The following is a 27,353-nucleotide window of genomic DNA, read 5'->3' as shown; positions in this document are numbered from 1 at the left end:
GGCCATGTGGAGAGGATGGAGGGTGAGAGACTGACAAGGAAAGTGTATGTGATTGAGGTGGAGGGGGGGAGAGGGAGGGGGAGGCCGAGGATGAGATGGAGAGATGGGGTGGAAAGGCATATGAGAGAGGGGGGTAAGAGTTGGGAGCAGGGCAGCAGAATGGCTGGGGATAGGGCGATGTGCAGGCGATTTGTTTATGGCCACCCCGTCTGGGATTGAGGCGTCTGGCAACAGACAGATAGATAGACAGAATAATAATAATAATAATAATAATAAAAAAATAAATAAATAAAAAAAATAAAAACAACACAATAAATCACTAGTACTGAAGCTACAGTAATATACAGTAACCTCTCAACTAACACGAGTTTAAAAAATGCGTTTTCGTTTTAACACGAGCAAATATTTAAGGAGATATGTTTAATTAACAAGGGTTTCTTGATTTAACGCGACTTTACACGTACGTGATGGTTTCAAATTAGCTGCATGCGCCTTGGACAGTCCCGAGCTGATAGACCATATGTGGCAGTTTATGCATATATACAATTTTTTATTTGTCTGTTGCTTAAACTGGTTTTATTCAAACTATAATACAGTGAGATCTTGATATACGAAAGGGATAGGGACAAAAAAAAAACTTTCGTAATTCGAAATTTCGTATATCAGAACGATTTTCCCCATTGAAACATACATATAAATGGAGGGATGTGTCCCAGGACCCCCTCGGACCCCTACCTAAACTTCACCCTCCTATTAAGAAGTAAGCAATAACTGTATACAATTGTATAGAAAGTGGTGGCCATATTCCTGTACATCTCCTATTTCTTCGTCACAGTCCCAATGGTGGAACAGCAAGGCCTAATGCACGCCCAAGCTCCGAGACTCCCTGTCCCTCCTCATAGGGTCTTATAATTTCCAATTTCCTTTCCAGAAATAGAGTACGGTGCTGCTGCTTCTTTCCAGCAGGCTCCCCCAATGCTGGAGATGATGCAGGGCACCTGAGAGGCATGGCGAATCAATACGAAAAGGTGAAGGGCTGTGAAAATATCCTCCCTTACTGCGAGGCTGAGAGGAGAGGAGGGACGTGGACTCAAATTAGAAGCGCGTGCATATTTGTTTACCAGAAAGAGGTTAGTTCGTTTTCTCTCGGCAAGCAAATGCGGCGCTATGCATTGCGCCCGTTTTGAATTTTTCATACAGTATTCCATTAACTCCTTCATAGCAGCCAGTCTTGAACAACACTTCACTGTTTCGGTGTCAATGATGCTGAATTAGGGTATTATAAAAAACTGCGAACAATTACGGGAAGGAAACGAAGGTCACTGGTGTGTGTGTACATGACCCTACTCTACCATCCCATCAGTCAGGCGTTCTCTGCACTCCAGATGTATTTGCCATGTTTACATGCTTATGTTACATCCGCTCTAATTTTGAGTAAGTTTCTTTCAGCAAGAGAACATAATTTACTACCCTCAAAACAGTCAGAAAAATATAGAAGACAAACTAGAGGAATATGAACTGAATTTGTAAGGTCTTTAGGCTGAATGCTTACACGAAAGATTATGGGTTTTACAATTTTAAGAGACGATATAGAACAAAAATGTTTGCTAATAAAAAAAAAATTACTCTTTCGTCCCACATGTTCTCGTAGGTTAGCATTCAGTTCCACATTCTTCGTTCGGTATCACTCTTCCCAATATATTTCGGACCGACCGAGCACAGTTATTTCAGCTCCTTAGAGTTAGTGTACATTTACTGCTCATTCTTTTGTTTGTTCTTATGTGTATGTGTGAAAGAGAGAGGACTGATACAAACAATAATGTATTCCATTATCGCTTTCATAGCTGCTGGCCCTGAACAATGCCTTACAGTACTGGTGTCAGTGACGCTGATTTAGGGTGAGCTATAAAAAACTGCGAGCAATTATGGGAAGGGAATGAGGGTCACTGGTGTGTTTACACAACCCTACTCTACCACCTCAAGCAGTCTGGCGTTCACAGTTCACTTCGTCCCAGATGTTTTCAGCCGATGTATACATGCTGATGTAACACGCATCCTAATTTTATTCATTCTTACACAAATCATAGCAAATCACAGGATGGGTTTAGAGGAAAAACAATTAAAAAAAAAAAAAAGCCAGGTGTGCCAGACGGGTCTTTTCACATATGTAAGAAAAAAAAAATTGATTTTAGAACTTTGAAAAAATGGTCCCAAGGCCGACCGCAGGAGCACGCAAATATCTGAACCCACAGCCATTGAGGGGGCTAAACATACGTTTTACTTTAAACAGTAAAAGCACCTTACAAAATCAGTTCTTCCTGATAGTCTGTTATATTTTTCAGATTGTTTCTGGGTTGGTAAATAAAGTAAACATTTCTTATTAAATCTGTTTCCTCGTCATTTTTAGCTGTTCTGGTGTAACAACTCTTGTTTATTTCATTAACATATTGGCGGAAAGGACTGTTTTTCCCTAAGTGTTTAACTAAACCTGGCCAAACCGAGTTTATCTGTACCTAATAATTTTAACCTAACCTAACCTCCAGTCGGGAAATTGGGAAACGATATCCACCTTTGAGCACACTGACAGGGTTGCCAGATTGGGTTACAAGTAGCAAATTGGGCTACTTTTGGAAGCCCTGCGCTACTAAATTTTGAATTTCGCTACTTGCGACTTTTGGGGCTACTTTAAAAATAAGTTGGGCTAACTTGGGCTACTAATGAGATGAAAGTCAAATATTGATTTGTGATTTGTATCATTTAAAATATAATATAATTACCTTTTGAAGACATACAAAGGAAATAATTTATAATGTATTATATTATATCATCCCTCTTTAAATTTCCTGCACTCTTGTATTAATCCCTGATTGGCTATTTAACTCGAACTGAACCTGTGAGATTACCACACCAGTCAGTCGTGTCTTCTGCATCCACGAGTCGTGGATGCAAAAGATCTTCTGCTGTGAAGATGTGGTCGTGGAGCCTTAATGATTTAAACATGTAATTATAATGAAATGTGCAAGCAAGTACTTTCCTGTAGGTCCAAAAATAGTTTCGTTAAACAGTAAGAGTTATGTTTTGTTATGAAGAAAACACCTTAGTTATGAGAATGTAAAGGAAATGAAATAATTTAAGGAAAGAGAAGTAAATTTAGTTAATGCAGTAATTAAGGAGTTCTGTGTTAAATTTAGGCTTACATCACTTCGAACAACCTTACAGGAGCACTAGAGCAGCATTCAACTAGTAAGTTGTGCAAAGTTAAATTATTTTTGTAGATAGATAGATAGGTATATATATATATACTGCATGGATAGACATGTATATATACTGCACATGATTATGTTGGGCTACTTTATACCCAAATTCACTACTTCTGACCTGTTTCCGCTACTTTTGGTCACAAGAATCTGGCAACCCCACACGTTGAGTTTCTTCCATTACGCTGGAAATGCTTGTAGGGGAAAGTGACGATAATAACGGGAAGGAAATTTTTCAGCAAGAAAAAGTAATTTGCCAAACTGAAAGTTGTCAGAAAATTACAGAAACAAGCTGAAGGATTATAAACTGAATTGGTAAGGTCTTTCTACTGCTTCAAGTGTACAATGAAAGACACGAGTATCTTCCCAAAGTCTGACGAATATAGCGTGGAAAAATCGAACCATTTGAAACACGCACTAGTAGAAACAGGATTTTCATTGTATTTCACCTGATGTAAATTTTCTTCAGACTGAACTGGGAAGATAGTTGTGTCTTTCACTGTACATTTACCGGTAAATAAATCAATCTAACAGTACTTGTGTTTTGTTTCTGCCAGATTAATCGTGATTTCAGACTGTTCAGGCACTTCTTCACATCTAATAGTCTGGATAATCAGGCTATCTCTGCATTTCCTTTCGTATCGAGTATCGATTTTCATATCATTGAGACATATTTTCGTACTGTGGAATTTGTCCTATATTAATCAATTTCGTACTATTGAAAATTCATACTTTGGGTTTTCGTATTTCGAGGATTCACTGTATTCGAAAATGAAGTTTGGCCCCATTCTGAGCAATTTGGCTCATTTTCAGACAAAATTTGGCCAGGAAAGTGATGGCAGATCTAAATTGTTACAACTTGATGCTGCAGAACAGAAAGAAGAAAACCACTTACACCAAGATAGAGCAGTTGTTTATGAAGAAAACAGAAAACTTAAGGGAGTTAGATTCATCACCAGTAGCACAGGAGTCAGAGGAAGAGGAAGGTCAGCAAAGCGAGAAGGGACAACAAATTTAGGGTGGGGAGCAGCGGGAGGTGAGGTAGCGGGATGAGGAGGGACAGCAGCAGACGACGAGTGATGCAAAGATGAAGTGAGGCTGTGTGTTGTTACTATTTGTGACCTACTTACTGTAATGAAAATGTTGCTTTTACTGTAGTGTTTTTATGACCTACTAATGCAGTACTAATGTTAAGTAACTTTCACAATGCCGTGAATAAAGCAGAATTGAAAGAAAATCCACGTAAAAAACGAAAATAGTATGTATTTGGGGAGATGTAAACAACGCTTCGGCCCAACAAGGGCTTACAGTACATGTTGTTTACTTCTCCCCAAATATACTGTTCATGTTTTTTACGTGGATTTTCCTTCAAATTAATACTGTTGCTTTTAAGTTTAGAGTACCATAACTCCTCAAATGGGTAGACTTTCCCAGAGTCCAGGAATGTAACCCCCAATATTACCATTGTTTCTTATGGGAAAATTATGTTTAAAAAGTGCATTTTTAACTAATGCAACCTCTCCAGGAACCTAACCCTGGCATTATTTGAGAGGTTACTGTACACAGCAGTAGTACTTAATATTTGGTAATACTCCAAACATGAAATGAGGGTAAAATGTAAAACAATGTTTAAGCCTTTACTCCCAAACAAAAATATCAAAGGAGCACAGCAATGCGACATCATCCTACAATCAGGTGACTATGTCTGTGCAAACAGGCAGACAGGTAGTAAAATATTTATGCCTTAAAAATTTCTAGATTAGTCAAGGCTTATGAAGTACGGGAAAAAAAAGTTAATGACACTTGCTATAACACTCATGCAGGTGCTAAAGTTCAGGTTACTAGAGAATAAATCAGACTCAGTATACATGACATGTTTTCCAAGTCACTGGTTTCAGTATTTTGCACAAAAATGTTACCTCTCCAATTAACCCTTAGAGATTCAAATGACTATTTTGATAATTTCAAATCCAACCTCAGAGATTCCAATGATGCTTTTAATTGTCATTTTAAGAAACTTTTGCAAAATATTCATCATAATTCACGTTTATGAGTCATAACAAAAAGACTCGACCCTGATGTAAAGGAATGGTTCCTCTATCCCTGGTGAGTACTGCATAGCTAGTCTGACTCATGGTTTTGTTTCTTTATCACTTTACTCTTGGCAAGTATTTTTCTACAGCAAGGTATAAAATTTTTGGTTTTTGCCTATCTTCAACTCGTCACTTTGACTTTTTATATTCTTTGTTTTCTTTCTTTTTTAACACACCTCGATAAAGTACAACCATTCTGCTTCAAAATAACACCACAACCAGCATTCTATCATAAAAAGTGTATTTACACTAACCAATCAAAGAAAAAGATTGCAAAGCGAATATGCGGCCGAGACTAAAATAAAACTGCGCATCTCTTTCCTTTCACTTTACCGCGCAATATAATGCAAAAATTACCATAATCTATATATCATTGTAAAAGTAATTTATTGTAGTTTTGCATGGTTTAAACCAGATTTACATACAGTGGGCTCGCACAGTGCGCGTCACCGCAGTGTGCGATTCGCCTTGTGCACGAGTGACCAAAAATCATAACCCAAAACCCTTTAATGCGCGAGTTTACCGCACAGAACGCGAGACAGAGGCAAGGAGTGGCTCAAAAATGCCATTTTCTACTAGTGCGCGACCACCCCTCACAAAGTGCGTCACGTGTCGTCATGTTGATGCGCCAGACAGAGTCAAGTTGAGCAGCCTAGCGTGATGGAAGGCAGGACTGAGCTCTGTATGTCAAACATTAGCCAGATCCTTGCTGCCATGGATAAGCTCAAGAAAGAGGTGAAGGAACAGGAAGTGAGCAACCTAAGAACGGAGGAACTTCTGGTTGATATCGACAAACTCTTTCGTTTCTACACAGACAGGCACAGGGAAGAAATAAACAGGAGAAGACAGACGCTCATGACAAGCTACACACAGCGGGCTCAAGTTGGTGAAATTGCGGAACCATCGACATCGTCGGCTCCTGTTCCTGTTGAGGATGAAGAGGATGCAATGTCAGAAGTGTCAGCATTGGACTTTGAAGGGTTTATGGCCAAAGTGAGTGACTTTGATGCTCCTGGGGAAGGGGATCAAGAGGAGTCTGCAGAGGGAAGTGTTGGTGCGGTGGGAGGTGCGGCGCTGTAAGTGTTGCCGCGCCTCGGAACCCCTGATATTTAAGGTCATCAGGCCTGTTGTCTACTGTTGTTAAGGTGACTACCCATATTTTTGTTATTGTAGCTATAGCTTTAGTACAATGTCTGAAACATATGACCTTTATTATGTCTCTAAGGGCCAAAAAATGTCCAGGTATGAGGGGGCACCGCCCATATGTAATTATTCCCATAAGATTATGTATTCCTAGTACACGAATTCCCAGTGCGCGAGCTCGTGCACCGCCCAATCTCTCGCGCACTGTGCGAGCCCACTGTATCTTTATTAGTTTTCTTTTTACCAAATATTTTTCTATGGCAAGGTATAAAATTTTTGGTTTTCACCTAACTTTAACTCATTTTGACACTTTTCTTTGTTCTCTTTTTTTTAACATACTACGATAGAGTAAAACTATTCAGCTTTAAAGTGACACCAAAACCAACATTCTGTCTTGAAAAGTATTTACACAGTAGGATCAAAGAAGAATAGCGTGCCAAGATGATGTGGGTCAGCTTAAGAGTGGCTGACTCTAGTACAGACACAAAGTGCCCAGTCGCAAAACATGATAGGGTTAATACAGCACAACACACTATTCATCACGCACCTGCACAGTCTTATTGTGATTGCAATGATGCTTCAATGGCCTTGAATTCATAAAATGGATGTGAAACATGGAAAACACAAGGCTGAGGAAGTAGAAAATTGACACTAGGACTTCAAAGGGGTGGCAGGATGAAGGACACATGCAAAGAGGCCTCAGAAAGGGGTTCTGCACATTTAAACATGGGGTGGCCATTTGAGTTCAAACGTATGGCAGTCAGCCTGCACAGGTGCCAGAACATCCACACGGGATCATTGTGCACGGTCATCACAAAAATCGCATAGGAAATTTTTGTAATTGTAGAGCGGCTCTCTGGCTCCTGCCCTTTCCTCTCTTCCTTCCTTCTTTCCTTCCATCCTCTGTTGTCTTTCTTTCCTTCATTCTTTCCTCTTCCTTCTGTCTGGGGGTGACTCTACACTGAGTGACATGCCAAGTGGTTTCCTGTAAACCAGGAAACCATTTACTGTGCTGGCTGGTAACCATATAACCAAATTATGGTGCCTAGAGGTTTAGTGGGTAATTAAGGCACTCCAATCAGACTAAGCCAGTGCAGGTTTATATCCATGGGGTGGTTGGGGTTTACTGCTCACACAATGCCACTCAGGGATGAGTGAGGCTGGCCACTCTCATCTTAAATGTCAGGACCAACTTGCCTAGCCCCGGACTCCTATGCTCCTCATGAAGCAACACAGGATTAAATGATGGATGGATGTTAACCCAAAACTAAGCACAAATTTTCACTGATCATTACAGCAATCGAATGCATAACAATGAGTGTACCGTCTATTTATTTTAAAAAAAAAAAAAAAAAAAAAAAAAAAAAAAGACCTTCAGCTGCCTCTTAGATGATTCAAGAGTAGTCAACTGTCTATGGGTAATGGTATTCAAATATGTAATATATGGGCCACACTGGAAAGCTAATGATCTAAGAAAGATGACTGATGAACAGCTCCAGGGAACCAGGGCATGCTGATGGAACTTTCATCAATTCAGCAAAACACTTAGTAGACCAAACACAAGAAGCCTGAAAACCATGATAGTTTAAATTCTATTTTAGACTTCTAATGACAGCCAGTGCTAATCAATTAAAAATAAGGCAGCATGGGATGCTGAGGGGAGAACAAAGATATGCTTTGCTGCACTATTTAGGGCAGAATAAACCTTCTTTAACCCTTTAACTGCGGGCATTGTTTTGCCCCGACTGGCCTCTCCCGCGGGGGTTCCAACAAAATGTAAACAAACCTTTAAACCTTTATAACTCTGCAGAGAACAAAGCTAGAGCAAAAAATAAGGTACCATTAGAAAGTACTAACCTTCAGCTTTGCAGTGATGTAGGTTTCACGACTTTGTGGACTTTCACTGGACGGGCAGTGCCGTTAGAAGTGAGCGATGTAAAATCACTATTTTTCGACCCACACACCAGTACCAAATGCCAACCACTCTCTGATAATAGTACTATAAACATATATGAACACTGCACATACGATAAACACCCACTCTGTGTTCACTGAGGTAGGTAAAAGGCATTGTAATTGCCCGCACGTCACTGCGGCATCACACACTCACTGACGTCTGGTTATAGTCGGACTCGCGCCCGTTTGCGGCTGTGGTGTGGCCCGCACCTGTGTACAATGGTGCCACGTTTCCCCAACTTGCGATGTGAAACGGAAGCTATTTATGTACAAGGCATCACAAATTCGATAAATTCAGATGAATAAAACTTACACTTGTGTATTTTGATGGATGAATCAACAGTAATCTTATTATGCATAAAATATTTATACAGTAACACAGAAACATGGCATACATATTGTACAGTGTTGCTAAAAGATATTGTAGTCACTTTTAATGGTTTTTAGCGTAGTTTTAGGGTGGGTAATAATATCACAGTTATGGATATAAGATAATGAGCCTGAAAAAAGAAGAAATATGCCAATATCCAAAGTAAAAGAAATAATTCATGTAATTCTTGTGAGTGGCAACACTTACACACCCATCTGGCCTAAAATAAAGTACGTACCCCTCCGTATACCCAACCATAGCTTGTACAGGTGTTGCTTGGGAAAAATGCTCACATTTACTGGCTTTTACCATAATTTTAAGGGCGAGGAATAATCACATTTATAATCATAAGCTAATATGTAGGACAAAATAGTAGGCATATGCCAATACCGAAGTAAAAAAAAAAAAAAAAAAAAAAAAACATTATTCACTCGCGAGCGGCAACACTTCCACACCCAGTCGGTGACCTTGACAGATAGCTTCCCTACAGAGAGAGAGAGAGAGAGAGAGAGAGAGAGAGAGAGGGGGGCAGGAGAGGGGCATGCATTGAATGCATTGTCGGCATCACTAAATATAACAAAACCAAATTAACAAATGAAAGCACAATTATAAATAACTTATAAAAGAATCAAAAGTACTCAGGGTGGCTCACATTTCCCGCCAAGAGAGAGAGAGAGAGAGATAACGGTATAGAAAACGTGGCAACACTGTACACAGGTGCAGGCCACACCACAGCCGCAAACGTGCGCGAGTCCTACTATAGTGGCGATGTTTTCATTATTTCTAACTTCTATTACTATTTTACATATAATCTGGGCAATATACATTATATTTAAACTGCACTTATTACTATATTGCGTCACTGTCGCATCACAGAATCACAGCAGTGCCGCAGATTTTCTTATTACCATATCACTTATATACTGGCCATATTTACATAATTTTCTAGGTAAAATATCTCTTATTACTATATTATACAATTATTGGTAAAGCACGTCACTGTCGCATCACAGAATCACAGCAGTGCCGCAGATTTTCCTATTACCATATCACTTATATACTGGCCATATTTACATAATTTTCTAGGTAAAATATCTCTTATTACTATATTATACAATTATTGGTAGAGCACGTCACTGTCGCATCACAGAATCACAGCAGTGCCGCAGATTTTCCTATTACCATATCACTTATTATACTGGTCAATATTTACATTGTTTTCTAGGCAAAATATCCCTTATTACTACATTATCCCTTATACAATTATTGGTAAAGCACGTTACTGTCGCATCACAGTATATCACTGTCACTGTCAGTATTTACTCAGAGAGTGGTACTCGGCAAAGCATGGAGTCACACAGAGAGCAACTTGGCATTCCTGGCACTGGTGTGTGCTCATTTTTCTCACCCAAGGCCTCCGTGTGGTGTTATGACAAACTCTGCAGCGGCCCTGTGACAACCTGCCGCCTGCAGTGAGAGGCAATTTCACAAGCTGGTGCCGGCTCATGTAATTGCGGCACTCAAGACGGTCAGGTTGTGTGTCAGAGTGTCGCCTTGGGACCAATGCCGTCACCTGACCAAATCTTGCAAGCAGCTGCTGCACGACAGTCTTGGAGAACTGTCTCAGGGATGGTTGCCTTATGCCCCCGACTTGTGTCTTGTAGAGGAGGAAGGCGTTGAGCATGCACATATCGAGCATGTGGAGGCAAGCCTTCCTGTACCATCGGGTGTTTCTCCTGAGACAGTCTATCTCACCAATCATCATGTCTGACTTATCAACAAGTCTCATGTTTATATTATAGTCAATGATGGCATCTGGCTTCATGATTGGCTCTCCCGTCCTGTAGCTGACCTTCCCAGTTCTCTTCATTTCCCCCTTGTGGATGGTGCTGAGCATATTAACAACCTTCTTGTCGTGCCACCTGATTGCCAGAAGATTGTTTGACTTCTTCAGGTGCACATCTCCCTTGGATGAGGATGATGCTTCAGGGAAACTTGGCCACTCTTTCCTGTGGCTCTGTACAGTGCCAACAGTGCCGATGCCGTGTTCAGCCAGGTATTTGGCGAGTTTCGGTGCTGTGTAGTAATTGTCCGTGTACAGCACATGATTCCCACCAAAATACCTCTCCACAGGAATTTTACTACAGAGCCAGAGAAGCCAAGGGGGTCGTTCCTGTCCACGTCCATTGTGCTTGCAGAGTAGATAACGAAATCAAAGATATACCCCGTCTCACAGTCACACAGCACAAAGAACTTTATTCCAAAGCGGTGACGTTTGCTGGGGATGTACTACATGAATTTGAGACGTCCTCTGAACAATACCAGGGATTCATCTATGACAACTTTTTGCATAGGACGGAAAAATCGCATAAATCAATCCCTAATCCTGTTGAGGAAATCCCTCACTTTCCACAAAGGGTCAGTTTGGGACGGGTTTTCCTTGTCAGCGAAGTGCAGGTATCCTAGTAGCTGTCGGAACCGATCTCGTGACATGTACTTGCCGAATGTTGGGGTTGAAGTGATGTCATCAACCAGCCAGTACTCCTCCAACTCATGTTTCTTGATATGGGGCATCAAGAACATGAGAGCAAAGAACACATACAGCTCTCTGATCCCTACAGACAACCACGACACTTGCTTTGGTGAGCCAATAGGTCCCAGCCCTTCTGTTGCACACTGAGCTGCATACCTATTGGTCTCATCGCTGACAAATTGCACGATTTTGTCATCCATGAAGGCCAGGAAGTAGTCAACAAAGTCATCTCCTTCGTTGCATGGGCAGGCAGGCTGTATTCCGGCGTTTGTTATGTCAAACGGCGGATTGTGTGGCTGAAAATCAGCACTGTCAGACCACACAAATGCATCCACTTTCCCGGTGCGTGGTTCAGTGGCAGTGTCAGGTCGCATTGCACTCTTTTCCCGGTGAGAAGGAGTTGAGGTGGAGGCAATGGGTGAGGCAGGAGGTGAGCGGGAGGGGGGTGAGTGGGGGGGTGGTGAGGGGGAGGGAGCTGGGCAGTGGGCAGGCAGGTGGGTTACTGACCTGGTGTGTTGTGAAACCTGACCTCCCTTTCTTCACCATTTATCACCCCGCTTTGCCCTCCGGTTGCCATGCATCCCCTTTGTTCTAGCCCGGCCTGCCCTGCTTACCCGGCCTGCACGGCCTGCCTTCCCTTGCTGTGCAGGCTCTGGGAATTCATATTCCTCAGATGATGTTGACTGAGGAGAGGGCACGACAGAAGATGAAGATGCTGTGAGGGCAATATGGCTAGGGGAACAGGAAAGTGGTGGGAAATGCTTGCTAGGGCCGGGTGTAGGAGACGTAATTTTCCGCTTCACTCCCTTCCCACGTGCTACACCCATTTTCCCCATGGGCGCCTTCCCTTTTCCAGAGTAAGTTGTGGGCGGTGGGGGGGAGACAACATGTTCAATTTCATCGCTGTCACTGCCCAATTGTTCAACCATAACCGGTTCCCCAGCAATAAGTGCATAATCATCACTACTGTACTTGCGGTAAGTGTATCACTCTCACTGCCACAATCCATAGTTGTACTTACAGTTTTATCCAGCTCTGTCCTAATTTCTGGGGTGCTCAACCCCTTCTGCCTCGCCGTCGGGAGTTCCTTCTTCAGTGTAGAGGTCAAAGGCACACTAGCACTAGGAATTTCCGAGAAGGAAGCGAGCGATGATGACTCGGGACGGAGCGCCATTGTCACGCACAGAGCTGGACAGATACTGACTGATGCGTGTCTGGACAGGGGTGGGGGGGGCCACCGGGGGGTGGGAGGAGGGAGGTGTGGGAGGGCTGGCGTGAAAGAACTCGACAGGTACTCTTGAGTGAAACAATTGGCGCACAGAAAAAACACGCGGTGTTCAAAATATTCACGAGCATTCCAGAATGACACCCACGGTTTGGTCCAGTTTTTTCAATGTCATTCTGGAACGACACCTGCGGTTAAAGGGTTAACAGATAATTTGGAAAACCAATCCATAATTCACTAAAATACCACAGTCAACATTACAAGACCACTGTCTCAGTATATAGGTTTTTGCTGTGCAAAATACAGCTTCAGACATCTTACTTCAACTAACTTTATTTTAGTTTTGAGTCAAAATACACTCACAAGTTTTAAACAGAATTCACAGGAAAATGTTGTGACTCACCGTTATCATAAGTCAGGATACTCTTGGTGTCATCATCCCTTGTGTTTCCTAAAATAACAATGATCTCAATTTTGCCATACTTCAGCTTAAATCTCTTATCAGCCATCAACATTGTAATATCGGATGTTAGGGATCCCATTTTATTCTTTGCATCACTAATATCTGTCATCTTCACATAAAGTTGAGTGTCATCAGCATAAAATTTATGAGTCACAGCATGTGCATGATCAGGTACTAGTGTAAATAGTGAACATAATTGGGTTTATGGCTGATACCTGAGGAGCTCCAAACAAAAGAGAAACCAAGTCTGAGAGGGTGTGATCCACTACTACTCTCTGAGATCTGTCTGGTAAGTATCCTGAAGGCAGTACCACATCAATGGAGTGGAAGGTGGATGCCACCATCTGCCATTACCACCCCTATCACTTCCCCGTTTTCTCATTTCTATACCAACATAACGTTTCTTTGAGCAAATGCTGCAAGGATATTTGTGAAACAAGCTTGGAATTAAAGAAAAAATAATTAATATGTATCTGATAAGGTAAAAAACAAAAATGAATGTATGAATTTTTTTTTTTTTTTAAACTCACCTGCAGGAAGGAGAGTCTGCACATTAGATTCCTCAATAGTAATCTCTGAGGTGTAGCAGAAGTTGACAAGGAGATCAACAGCATGCTCATCAATATCCCTTATAGGCACCTCGGTCTGCCGAGCCTCCAGTAGCTCAGAAGTAAACATGGCATGGAAATACGGACTGCATGCTGACAGAATCACTCTGGAAATCATACAGAAAATTATCCACTTACAGAGCAATTTCTAGCTCTGGTAAACTACCATATTTTCCATATGATAGACACTACAAGTGCTAAGATGCACCATTTAATATGCTAGATATTTGGGGGAAAAAATATTTGAGGATTTAATAGCTTATCATTCTAGCAAGTCCAGGGCAGTGACTCTACAATGTCATTTTTCTTTCTGTCACTGCAAATTACCGTATCACATATTGGACCTACAGTATTATCAAATATCTGTAGTTATCATTAATTAGATGTATCTAGTTCAGAGTGGTAGGTGGGGGCGCTCACCATCCACTCACTCGTTGTAGTGCTGCTCTTAAGTGAGTGCCCTTTCCTCTCTTCCTTCCTTCTTTCCTTCCTTCCTCTTCTGTCTTTCTATTCTTCTTTCTTTCCTCTTCCTTCTGTCTATGGGTGACTCTACACTGAGTGACAAGCCAAATAGTTTCCTGTACACCAGGAAACCATTTACTATGCTGGGTGGTTTAGTGGGTAATTAAGGCGCTCCAACTGGACTGAGCCTATGCGGGTTTATATCTAAGGGATGGTTGGGGTTTACTGCTCATGTAATGCCATTCAAGGATGTGTGAGGCTAGTCACTCTCATCTTACAAGTCAGGACCAACCTGCCTAGCCCCAGACTCCAGAGCTCCTAACGGGGCAACACAGGATTAGATGATGTATTTATGTACGTATGTATGAATGTATGTATGTACCTAGTTCTACACAATTCTATACAAATTCACATCAGCAACAACACGTAGTTGCCACTACAAGGCGTGTAAACATGCTGGCAATGGCGCATTTACATTCAGTTCCCATCAGCTGATGGTTTTATGTTCAGTAGTTCAAATGAACCTTTACAACCCACACCCCCAACAGAATTTACTCAATCCAGCCAACAGAGTCATTGTTGTAATACTGCTTTAGTAATATTGTAATACTGCTCTAGCTGTGGAAATTTTGCTTGCTTATATCACAGTCCATATTTTCACATTCTCGTTTTCTTTAATTCCTTCTCCTACTTCCTCCATTCTCGAATCATTTTTTCTGTGGGCTGTGATCCACAGTGCCTCTCAGCTGCCTTGCTGCTGTGTTGTTTAGCATATTCTATTACCTGTAACTTGAAATGAACAGTGTATGCTGATGTCATTCTGTTGATTCATGGAGGGGTGTCGTCTGCTAAGTAGCTGTGCTGATAAGATTGATTTCATCTGCTTCGATGAATGTAGTGAGTGCTTTGTATCTCGTGACTGAGATTCATGAATGCTTGTATCTTGTGACTGGGGTTCATGAGTGTTTTTATCTCATGACTGGGATTCATGAATGCTTGTATCATATGACTGGGATCTGTGAGTGCTTGTATCTCGTAACCAGGATTTGTGAGAGTTGGCAAACTCCTTTCTACAACTTCATCTTCAAGTGCAAAGACGCAGGGTGATTTTTATGTGCATTTTTCTGGGGGGAAAAAAAGTATCTTACCATACAGGAAATACGGTACATCACAGTTTAAAAATTTCTTTATAAAAAACAAACTCTGCCACTGCAGTTCTGCAGTTAAATTTTTATGGTATTGTTATAGACACTTCTTCACACAGTTACTAACTCCGTCAGTATTATCTCTCTGTTCAGGTGACTTTAGATTGAGTGGCGAGTCAAACTATTTCCAGCAGCCCAAGAACCCATGTACTGCACTGAGTGGTAACTACTGTATATAACCAAATGACACCTGGTTGTCTTGAGAGTTATGCCACTCCAGCCAGACAGTGGGATTTCCATCTGAAGGGTGAAGGGGGTTTATAGGTTGTACAATGCCACTCAGCAGCTAATTAGGCTGGTCATCCTTGCCTTAAATGTTAGGACTCCATAGCCTAGCCCTGGGACCCTACATTCCTGTTTATATGGGGATAGAAGTAATTGGATGTTGACTGACGGATAAATACTTCAATCTGAAACAAGGTATTGTGATCTTAGTCTATAATTTCTCCCTCTCTCTCTCTCTCACAAACACACACACACACACACACACACACATATGCAGAGCTTGTAAAACATCCATCACTGGGAGATGAAATTTACTGAATACAAACAGTGACCCCTTGTATTGCCTTTTTTTTACCTATAGTATATACAGGCAGTCCCCAACTTACGAAAATAATAGGTCCTTAAAGGTCTTTCGTAAGTCTTTTTTTTTTTCATAAGTCCACCTCTCATTCCTATACTCTCACTCTCTCTCCTCTCCAACCCAACCCTAATCCTATAATTACTAAGGATGCAAAGTTCGTTCTCTCTCTATCCCATTGCCTTTCTACACCAAGTCTATTTCTGTGCTGTCCTCTCTCTCTCTCTCTCTCTCTCTCTCTCTTTCTCTCCAACCCAACCCTAATCCCATTCTTCCCTCTACCCCATTGCCTTTCTACTCCATACCTACTTCTGCATTCTCTCTCTCCAACCCAACCCGAATCCCAAAATTACTGAGGTCACAAAATTCTTTACCTCTACCCCATCGCCATTCTACTCCACACCTGCTTCTGTGCTATCCTTTCCCTCTCTCTCTCTCTCTCTCTCTAACCCATCCCTAATCCAATAATTATTGAGGTCACAAAATACTTTCCCTCTACCCCATACCTACTTCTGTGTTATCCTCTCTCTCTCTCTCTCTCTCTCTCTCTCTCTCCACCCATCCAGATTAAAGCCCATTATTGTCTCCACTATTCCACTTCTCCCCTACCCTTCCCTGAACTGCAGTTATCACCTCACCTCTTTGTCAGTGTCTTCACCTGACCCCATCCTTCTTTGCTGTGACTGACTGCCATACACATACACACACACACACACACACACACACACACACACACACACACACACACACACACACACAGTTTTTCACATATCTACGGATTTTTCGTAAGTCGATCCTTCCTAAGTAGGGGTCTGACTGTACTGTATTCATGTGAAAATGTGTTTCGAGTGGCCTGCATAAGGAGCTCAATATGCATTTCAATAATCACCGAATATCTAGAAAAACTGCACAGTATATCTGGACAGCCACTGGCCAAATTCGTGGTAGTGGAATATGTACCCACCTTCCACAGGCATCACATACAATGGAAACTTCCTCAATTTTCCTAAACCATCCTCTTTACTATCAGCAGTAATAACCAAGGCATCTAAATACAGTAACTCCTACCTTTATGAAAAATATTCCCACTTTCAGTTACATCCCTGACTGACCAAAAAGCTTCAAATACATTTCAAAATCTTAACTTTTGGTAAAATGGAGATTACTTGAAGTTTATATGGTTAAACCCACTTAATCAGGACTTGTTTTTTCATGAAGCTTAGCTAATATGGAATGGCTAACCACTCCAAACTACAGTATATCTGCTTAAACTAGCAGAGGTCAGAGGCAGACTGACACATTCATATGTTTACACTTATAAATATCCCTGGTAGGCGAGGGTGTTCACCATCCACTCACTTGATGTAGTGCTGCTCTGGTCATCTGCCCTTTCCTCTCTTCCTTCCTTCCTATTCTGTGTTTCTTTCCTTCATTCTTTCCTCTTCCTTCTGCCTATGGGTGACTTTACATTCCCTCTTCTGTCTTTCTTTCCTCCACTTTTTCCTCATCTGTCTGCCTATGGGTGACTCTACACTAAGTGACAAGCCAAATGGTTTCCTGTACACTAAGACACCGTTTACTATGCTGGGTGGTAACCATGTAACCAGATTAAGGCACCTGGTGGTTTAGTGGGTAATTAAGGCCCTCCAATCGGACTGAGCCTGCGCAGGTTTATATCCAAAGGATGGTTGGGGTTTAATGCTCATGTAATGCCACCCAAGGATGAGTGAGGCTGATCACTCTCATCTTAAATATCAGGACCAGCCTGCCTAGCCTCAGGCTCCTACACTCCTCATGGGGCAACATAGGATTGGATGATGGATTTCAGAAACCAGCACCACAATACTGTATACTGTACTGTACTATATTGAATATTGCAATACATACACTTAATTGATGCTCACAAGTTGAGACATGTGTAAGTATGGTCATGATAAATGCATACATGTACTCTAGCCACAAGCAGGGCCTTTCCTACAAATGCCCAGAGAGTCTAAACTGACACAGCGTACATTTTCAATTTTTTTGTACGGTTTTCCTAAAATGCATAAGAAAAACCACAAAAAGTCTTCATTCATATTAAAATTACAATACACAAGGTGAAAGCATTATCAATACAGCAATTATGTACACTTCACAAATCTGGAGATAAAGCATGCCTCTATGGCTTGCCATAGCCATGTCAAATAAGTCTCATGTACACAACTGCTCTGATGATAATTTTTCCACTTTCCATAATGTAACATTAATATATACAGTACTATGATGTTTTGTAGTGTTCACTGTCCATTGCAGTAAAGCCATGGTCAGAGGGAAAATAAAAGTCATGGACAGTATCATATATTGGACTATTAAAGCCTTGCTTAACAAGGCCCACAGTTACCTAGCTCACAAGTATAAGTGTCCTTTCCTCTGGAACCTGATTTATCCAGAAAACTGGTTTCCATAATAAGGACCAGCTTTCTCCCCAAATCATTCAGATTGACTAATTTTACTGTACTGAGAACTAACCTGGACTGATGTTTTGCTGTGACAGGCTAAAGAAGTGAAACTGACCTGTGAGCAAAGATCTTCCGTCCACCAACTATTAGAACCACGTCACAGAGTTCCCGCCTCTTCTGGAGCATATTAATATTAGCCAAGGCCAACTTTGGGTGCTTGTCTGAAGAGTAGCGGAGTCCCGTGGGGGAGGGAGGGCCACCGAGTGAGGTTTCTGCTCCACCACAGCCCCCAACTCCACCCACCACCCCATCTTCACCTGCTCCACCAGACACCATTCCCCGGCCCCCTACGCCTGCCTGCCCACGGAGGTTCATCATGTTCTCAGTCAGACCTTCCATACTGGGCAAAGGGAGGGAAGGATGCATTAACTGGGGTTCTGTGCACGCCTTAGTGAAGCTGCATCACAGTACAGGTGTACCTTTAGATTAAATTTGATGTGGTATACTCTGCGTGTGGTAGTTTGGATGCTGGAGGATTACTGAGTAAGATATTACATAGTAAAGGTAATTCACTGGCAAATCTTATGGCATGCTGGGAAAAATGAGCGACTGGAATAAGGAATGTCAGACCAGTACTGATGGAGATCTGTAGAGAGAAACTTCATTCTTTTGAGCTCAGTATTATACAGTATGTTGCTATACAGCTGAGAAAATTCCCAAGTGTTACACACATCCATAAATTTGAAACCTGTAAATTTAATATCAGCAAGCACGCACCTGGCAAAGAATCACTACTCTGATAAAACTGTGTGCAGGATGAGGGGAAGCTATGGGTGGAAGACAGGAAAGAGACAGAGGAGATAGAGAAGACAGAGATGTTTACATGGTACCAACACTGTCATGTACAGTACAAAAGCGTTGCAGTGCAATAAGGACAGATGAATATGGAGGTAGGCTATTATGATTTAAGTTTATGGACTTTCATGTGAATTTTTGGATACATTAAACCTGTGTAACAGTTTAATTCTTGTGTAAAGTGCCAATAAAACAAGAATTAAAAAAAAAAAAAAAAACTTCCCTTCTTCGGGACAAGACAACACATAGTGAGAGGTGTGAGCTGATTATCAATGGTAAACTAAATCATTATTGTACCTTTCCTTCTATATTCTAGACTAGGCAGGAAGCATTGCATATTGTAAAAGATGGAATTATCCTTACATTATGTACTGATGTCAGTGTTATTAACCACTTCAGCCTGAGGGCATACTATTATGCTTGTGACTACTAGGCAATAAATTGAGCCTGAGACAGCCTTGTGGTAGTGAAGGGATTAATAATGGTCAGATATTTCTTACTCATCAAGACAGAAAAGTCTATCCTAGGGTCAATACAACTGTCGGGATATAGCAAGACCAGTATTAATATGCACTTAATACAACTGTAGGGGTTTAGCAAGACCAAAATTAACATGCACTTTGACTGAATGGGTTAACAAAAACATAAGAGCTACCTGTGGCCCCAAATACTGTATTGGAGGTGTAGAGACATGGATAAGAAGTGGTAAAGAAGATTGGTCCCACGTGTGCGGGGAATTGATGAACCAAGGTTACATATCCATTTTTATTCTACCATCAAGGAAGGGCACAATTTTATATGCAGGATAACTATCTATCTACATACCTAGGCTGCTTCCCTCCACAAATGGGGGTAGCCAAGAGAGGATGACACGCTCCCAATTTGCTTATCCACACACACATATTTACTCGTATCTTAGCCTCTAGTGGAGAGGGGACTGATTCTCACCACACACCACACCACACAAAGGTCAACTGCGCAGTGTAATCAGCGACATCCACAGCAGGGCCCGACAGCAGAGCTGGTTTACCCCTGCCACATCATAATGGACCCTTACCGCACCTGACCATATCAGGTGATCAGACCAAATGCGGGAGAATATACCCTCAGGGCCGTGTCACTATATTTTAATTTGCAATTTCTCTTCAGTTATCCCTATCATGTGTAACCACTCTTCCATGCTCTACAGACATCCCTCTCACATCTAACGGTCTCTTCACGCTATCCATCCATCCTATCTGTGGTCTTCCCCTCAGCCATATACTTCTCACATCCAATCCAGTTATATTTTTCACCAATTCTCTCCATATGCCCAAACCATCGCAACACTCTCTGCTCAACTTGATCAGCCATCTCCCGCATAACTCCAGTTCTCTTTCATACTTCATCATTTCTCACTCGAGCCATACACATCACTCCACAGATACTCCTCAGACACTTAATCTCCATTACATTCAAACTCTTCCTCACTGCTACACCCATATTCCATGTTTCAGCCCCATAAAATGCAGATGGTACCACTACAGCCTCATACAACTTTCTCTTTACATCCAATCTGAGGGAATGACATCTAAACACATTTTTCATTCCTCTCAGCACCTTTCCTACTTCATTCATTCTACACTTCACCTCTACATTTATTCCTCCACCCACAGCAACATGTGACCCCAAATACTTAAAACACTCTACCTCCTCTAGCAACTTGCCATTCAAAACTACATTCATCCTCCTACCATCTACCAACCTCGTACGCTTCATCACTTTACTCTTATTCTCATTTGATCTCAATTTCTTCCTTTCATACACCCTTCCAAACTCCTCTACCAACTGTCTCAATCTCTCCATTGAATCAGCCACCAGCGCAGTATCATCTGCGAACAGTAGCTCATTCAGATTCTACACTCTACCATCAGCATTCAGCAGACTCAAACCTCCACTTAACACTCTTGCACTGCCTCCCTTATAACACCATCCATATAATTATTAAACAACCAAGGCGACATCACACATCCCTGTCACAGCCCCACTCTCACGAGAAACCAATTACTCACAGAATTTCCCATTCTTACACATGCTCTACTATTTACATTTAAACTTTTCACTCTTTTTAACAACCTACCACCTAGTCCATACAATCTCAAAACAGTCCACAAAGCTTCCCTATCAATTTTATCATACACTTTCTCTTAATCCATGAATCCCCTAAAGACATCCTTACCTTTTGTCAAATACTTTTCACACATCTGTCTCACTGCAAATACTTGATCCACACATCCCCTTCCTCTCCTAAAATCACACTGCTCATCACCTATCACTCCCCCTGTACCCTCTCTACCTCCCTTAATCAACATTCTACCATACACTTTACCTACAACACTCAACAGACTTATAACCCTAAAACTAGTACATTTACACTTATCACCCTTACCTTTATAAAATGGAATCACACATGCACTTGCCCAGTCAATCAGTACCATGCCGCTCACAAAACACATATTCTGCGATGTTACTAACCACTCAACAATGGTCACTCCACCACCTATGAAACATTCCATGGCACACCCATCCATACCTGCAGCTTTCCCTGCTTTCATCTTCTTTACTGCCTCCTGCACTTCCTCCACCATGATCAAAGAATCATTCAGCTCTCCAAACACATTTATTCCTTGCATCCTTCCATCTGCCACAATTTCAGCCTCCCTTTCCTCCTCTACATTTAACACTCTTTCACAATACTCTGCCCATCTCTTCCTTACTGCATCCATCTCAAATAACATACTTCCATCCTCTGCTTTTGCCCGCTCTTCCTTCCCAGACTCTCCCTTTCACACCCTCTTCACTTCCTGCCAATACATTTTCTTATTCTGTTGAAAGTTCACAGTCAACCACCAACCCCACTTCTCATCTGGTGCCACTTTAGCATCAAGCACAGCCCTTCTTGTCCTATTCCTCTTTTCCTTATACCTCTCACATGACATCTCTTCCTTCCTCTGTAGCCATACTTCATATGCACGTCTTCTCAGCTACAGCCATACTTACTTCCTCGCACCACCATTTACTTCCATTTCTTGCACCACCACCCACTTGTCTCATACCACAAACCTCTTCCAAATACCCCATCACAGCACTTGTAAACAACTGCCATTCCTCCTCCACACTGCCATTTTCCTGATCTTTAACTGCGTTCCACTCATCTTTCAACTTCTAATACTCTATTATTTTCTCTCTATTATCCAACTCACTCACTTTAAAAACCTCCCTGCCACACCTAACTCTCCTAGCTCCCACCCACCTCATACCTACTAACAACCTGTAGGGGTCAGACATACTTCCACCCTCCCCTCTCAAAACTCTCATGTCCACCAATCTTCCTCTTGCCTTCCTGGACACAACCACACAGTGCATCAATGCTCTATCAACAACCTTCCACCCTCCTGTCTCACCCGTGTATACTTATAAATATCTCTCTTCTCAAACAAGGTATTTCCAATCACCATCTCTTGCTCAACACACACTCCTATCATTCTTTTCCCACTATCATTTCTTCCAGGCACACCATGCATATCAACACCTTCAACTGCTACATTTCCCATTCTAATATTCAGATCTCCCATCATCACCACAGTTGCATTTACTCCAAAACTCTGCAGACACTCATCAACATCATTCCAGAAAAACTTCCTCTCTTCTTCATCCCTTTCACTACCAGGCCAATATGCACTTACAAATACCCACAACTCATGTCCAAATTTTGCTTTCACCCGCAGCAGTCTCAATAACATCTCCTTCAATTCAATTACACACTGCTGCACTTCCGGGCTCACTAACAAGGCTAGTCCAGTCTGAAGTCACTCTTCCTCTATCAACACTGACATCCTTTCATCACACTTTCAAGATTCACCTTTCCCTTTCATCTTTGTTTCACTCAAAACTAACCCATTAAACTTTCTTCTCACAAACATTCTCCCAATCTCCTCCCTTTTAGCCTAAATTGTACTACATCCATGCACATTCATAGACCCAATCTTCAGGGTACAGGAATAGCTCAATCCCCCTTCCCTTTCAATGCCTTGTCTCACTGTAGGAAATATAAATACTGTACACAAGAGGGAGTCCCTAGTCCCCTCACCCCATCCCTTTTAGTCAACTTTTATGATATGCAGGGAATGTGGTGGCAGAATTCTTCCTAACACAACCTGACCACAGAGTGGTAGTACCACCCCACAGTGCAGCCAGACTGTTGGATAACTAGGCAGGATAATTAGCAACTCTAAATCTCTATACCGTATTGCATCTTATTTCTATGAGAGCAACTTTCATATTTAGCACTATTATACTTCTTGGTTATCTGATGAGAATGAATTTATCAAGGTTTCTCTGATCATAAGATTGTGGTATGCAATGAAAAATTGGGAGGAGTGTGGTGGAGAATGGGAAGGTGGAGTACAGTACTCAGAATGAAAGTCTACACACAGAACAACAACAAATTAATATGAGCTACAGAGAGTGCAAGAGTTAGGGTCAATGGACTGTCAGTAAAATGGATTTAAAAACTTTCAAAATGATACATATAGGTGTGGTAATACAAAGAGCTGTGACCAGGAAAAGAACAACTTGGCAAGATGTAAATTCAAAAACTTAAAGAATGCTACATACTGGTGAGGTGATATAATGGGATCTGATTTGTAAGGATGTGAAAGGTGAAGGAGCAGTGGATGAGAAGAGAAAGAACTGGCTAAGGTGGAAGAAAGAATGGGGTTCAAATGGAAGGAAAAGGGAATATGATGACAGTACTAAACATGGGAAGAAACTAGCCAAGAAGTAAAGAAAATGATAAAAGTAATGGTTGATCAGTGTAGAAAAACGAACGTAAACTGCATGGGAAATAAGTACTGTAAAGTGACAATCAAAAGCCAATTAATATCTGTTACGGTATGGGGAAGGAAAAGTTATTCATTAATCAGAAATGTATCAAAATTGGATGGAAAACAGTGAAAATGAAATAAATGTTTGTTTTCCCTCATGACCCTAGACTAATGTCTTTTACCATTTATTTCCCCACCCTTTTAGGTGTGAATTAAGGCTGGGATGATGATTATTTTTTAAAAATATGGCCATATCCACTGTCTTTACAGGTAAAATGCTTGAACTAAAATATATGGATTATTTACACCATAATATTATAATATCATTGTGGTCAGAATGCAATTCATTAAAACAATACCTGAGCAGCAATCTACTGTCAAGGTGTCACGTCGATCACAAACGTCTGCATGCATGTGCACACACATGCATGCAGGCACAAGTGTGCACACACACACACACACACACACACACACACAAGCAGTGTTCCATCACTGGCATGACTATGGGCGCATCCCCACTGAGAGCTAAAAGGACGGGGGCAAGTGATAGCGAGTTGAGGAGGAAGATTTTAAACAACTGTAACTCATATGCATGGCCATACAGCCTGCAGCTGAAGTGGGCAGCAACACGTACTTATGCGAGTTCGTGTAGGAAGAGCTGATGGTTAACGTTATTCACTTGAACCTGCTCAGGCAGGATGCATATTGAGCAGCTTAATACTGATGTTTCACTAACACCATCTATGTAGGCTGCATCCCATCTGATGCAGTCACAGAGCACTGATATCAATGCAGTGAAAGAAGGCTGAAGGAAGAAAAGAAAATAAGGGTTTCTGGTTGTCTATTTTGGTATACATATACAGAACAGAGAGTAGACCCTCACTATAATGGACCCTGGTATAGCGGATATATGATTTAACAGACACTACAAAGGCAACCAAACTTCCATCAGCAATAACGAACAATATCCATCAAGTGGGGCACAACAGGTCGAGATTCGTATATCCTACCCTTTGTACTACAGTCTGGTCTGACATATTACCCTCTTCCCAACATGACTGCTGAGTTGTTATAACAAACTATAGAATTACTGTACTGTACTAATCATGAAGAAATGCTAAGGCAAGGATGTGAAATAAGATGCAAATGGGCAAAATTATGGGCCAAGCTAGTGAAAAACAGGTATAGCTTTCATTTTTAGTACTAGAATATGTTATTGTACTCATTTTCAAACAGCTGACTGAAATCTCATCTCAATAGGGGGGACCACTGGATATAACTGGCTACCAGCTTTATAGGATCAGGCTTCTTCCCAATTTTTCCATTACAAGTCTACTGTACATATCTGGGGATAGTCCTATTTATGGATGAATTTTTATTACATTATAAATTAAGTTTTACAGAACAGTTACTGTGAGAGATGGTGAAGATATTCTGCTGAAGACACACCAATAAAATAAAAGGCCTACTGGTTAGCAGTACACCCATACCCCAATTTCTGGCAGTGATGTACCAGTGGGAGTGTTCGGTCAGCAAGTGTGTCAGATATCAAAGCAATTTTCCCCATAAGATACTGAAGAAATGCACAATATCATCAATTTTCATCTGATTTATCCCAATAGGACATGTGATATCGCTGACTAGATATCGTGTTGTGTTTATACATCAGCACAAAAATGACTGCCAAGGAAGGGTTTGCAGTGCTTTGGCACTGCTTCCTGCTTGGTGTTGACTGCAGAGAATGAAATGGAGGTGAATGAAAGATTTAGAAAGTGGAGAGATGGTATGGGACACAAGGGCTTGAGAATAAATACAAATAAAACAAAGATGATGATATCTTGGGTTGGCGGCAGTACTGTCAAAGAAGAGGGAAAGTGGCCATGTGCAGTTTGCCACAAGGGCATGGGAAGTAATTCCATCTTGTGCAGTGTTTGTGACAAGTCAGTGCATAAGAGATGTAGTGGTTTTCGAGGCAGACTGAGAGATAGTGCTGAAAGCATGTGTGCGGGGTGTCAGGGAGAGCATGTGGAGATTGTCAGGCATGAAAGGATCAATTTTGCTGGTGAGTCTCTCGAGTGTGTGGAGGAGTTTTGTTATTTGGGAGACATTACGTGCTGGGGGTGGGACTGGAGTTACCCCTGTGGCTAGAGTGAAGAGTGATTAGAAGATGTTCAGGGAGCTGTTGCCTCTCCTGACACTGAGAGGGCTCTCCCCCCATAGTCAAGGATCTTTCTATGCAGCACATGTTAAGAGCGTAATGCTGTATGGTAGTGGGACCTGGGCAGTAGAGGAAGTGGATATTTGCAGGCTCAAACGAACAGAAATGACAGTGAGTAGGTGGTTGGGCAGTGCATCCTTGAATGTGAAGCCTGAAGGGGGGAGGGGGCTAGGTTTATGATGGAATAGTTAAGAAGAAAGAATGGGACTTGAGTGTATTGGTGTTGTGATGAGGTGGGGTAGACTGAGATGGTTTGGGCATGTAGAGAAGATGGGGGATGACAACTGGGTGCAGAAAATGAGAAGTGTTAATGTTGGGGTAGGGCTGTGAGAGGCAGACTGAAAAAGACCTGGGACAAGGTCACAGCATGTAACTTTGGAGATAAGGGACTGAATAGGGAGGCTGCCAGAGATTGAGCAGCTTGGAGAGCTACCATTAGGTGACCAAGGCTAATGCATGCAAGCATGTTGGAGCCTTAGTCTCTGGGGACTCTGTCAAAGGCCTTCTTCAAATCAAGAAAAACAAAGTACAGTTCCCTTTTCTTTCCTATATATTTTTCCTGATCCTGTCAGTGAATATCACGGTAAATTGGAAGTCTGTAAGAAATGGCATACTAATAAGTAAATATGACAGGAAGTATGAAAGCAGGAGATGGAATAAGAGTAAAGAATAAGAAACAAAGAGAGAAGAGGAAAAACATAGGAGTAAAGAACACTGTTCATGGAAGCATCAATGAGAAAGGTGAGGTGGAAAAGTGGAAAACCTTCACACAGTCAGACTTTCATATAACTGCTGGTGGAATCTGATAAATGTAGAACATGGACCATTGGACATAGGCAAAAGTTAATTGACAAACTGAATGGAGAAAGCATGGACTAAGCTGGTGAGGAAAAACCTGCAAGGAAACTGCCTGAAGACTGAGTTCATATTTCTTGCCTCTTTTGACTCCTGTTCCCGTGAGTGGCCTACCCCCCAGTGTCTATCACTCATTCATCAAAATTCAAAGAGTATATTATATTTATTGTATTTCCAAGGTTTTGAAAGGTTAGGTTTTCTTTAAATGTTGCAGTAATGAT

General features: G+C 41.6%; 1 protein-coding gene across 1 annotated transcript in view; it reads right to left on the bottom strand.

The window, feature by feature from the left end:
- LOC145414951 (kelch-like protein diablo) overlaps window positions 1-27,353 on the bottom strand; it is a 278,482-nt gene that overhangs the window by 226,681 nt on the left and 24,448 nt on the right. The window contains exons 2-3 of the mRNA XM_080284363.1: window positions 18,455-18,739; window positions 13,571-13,755 (exon numbers count right to left, since the gene is read on the bottom strand). Of these exons, the coding sequence (XP_080140489.1) occupies window positions 13,571-13,755; window positions 18,455-18,738 (469 nt within the window). The 5' untranslated portion in view covers window position 18,739. The remainder of the gene's footprint in view (window positions 1-13,570; window positions 13,756-18,454; window positions 18,740-27,353) is intronic.

This window comes from Coenobita brevimanus, chromosome 101 (assembly GCF_032717465.1).
Source record: "Coenobita brevimanus isolate Jiangsu-jjx chromosome 101, ASM3271746v2, whole genome shotgun sequence".
In the NCBI taxonomy this organism is placed as follows: Eukaryota; Metazoa; Arthropoda; class Malacostraca; order Decapoda; family Coenobitidae; genus Coenobita; species Coenobita brevimanus.
This window is presented reverse-complemented; position numbering and strand designations above follow the sequence as displayed.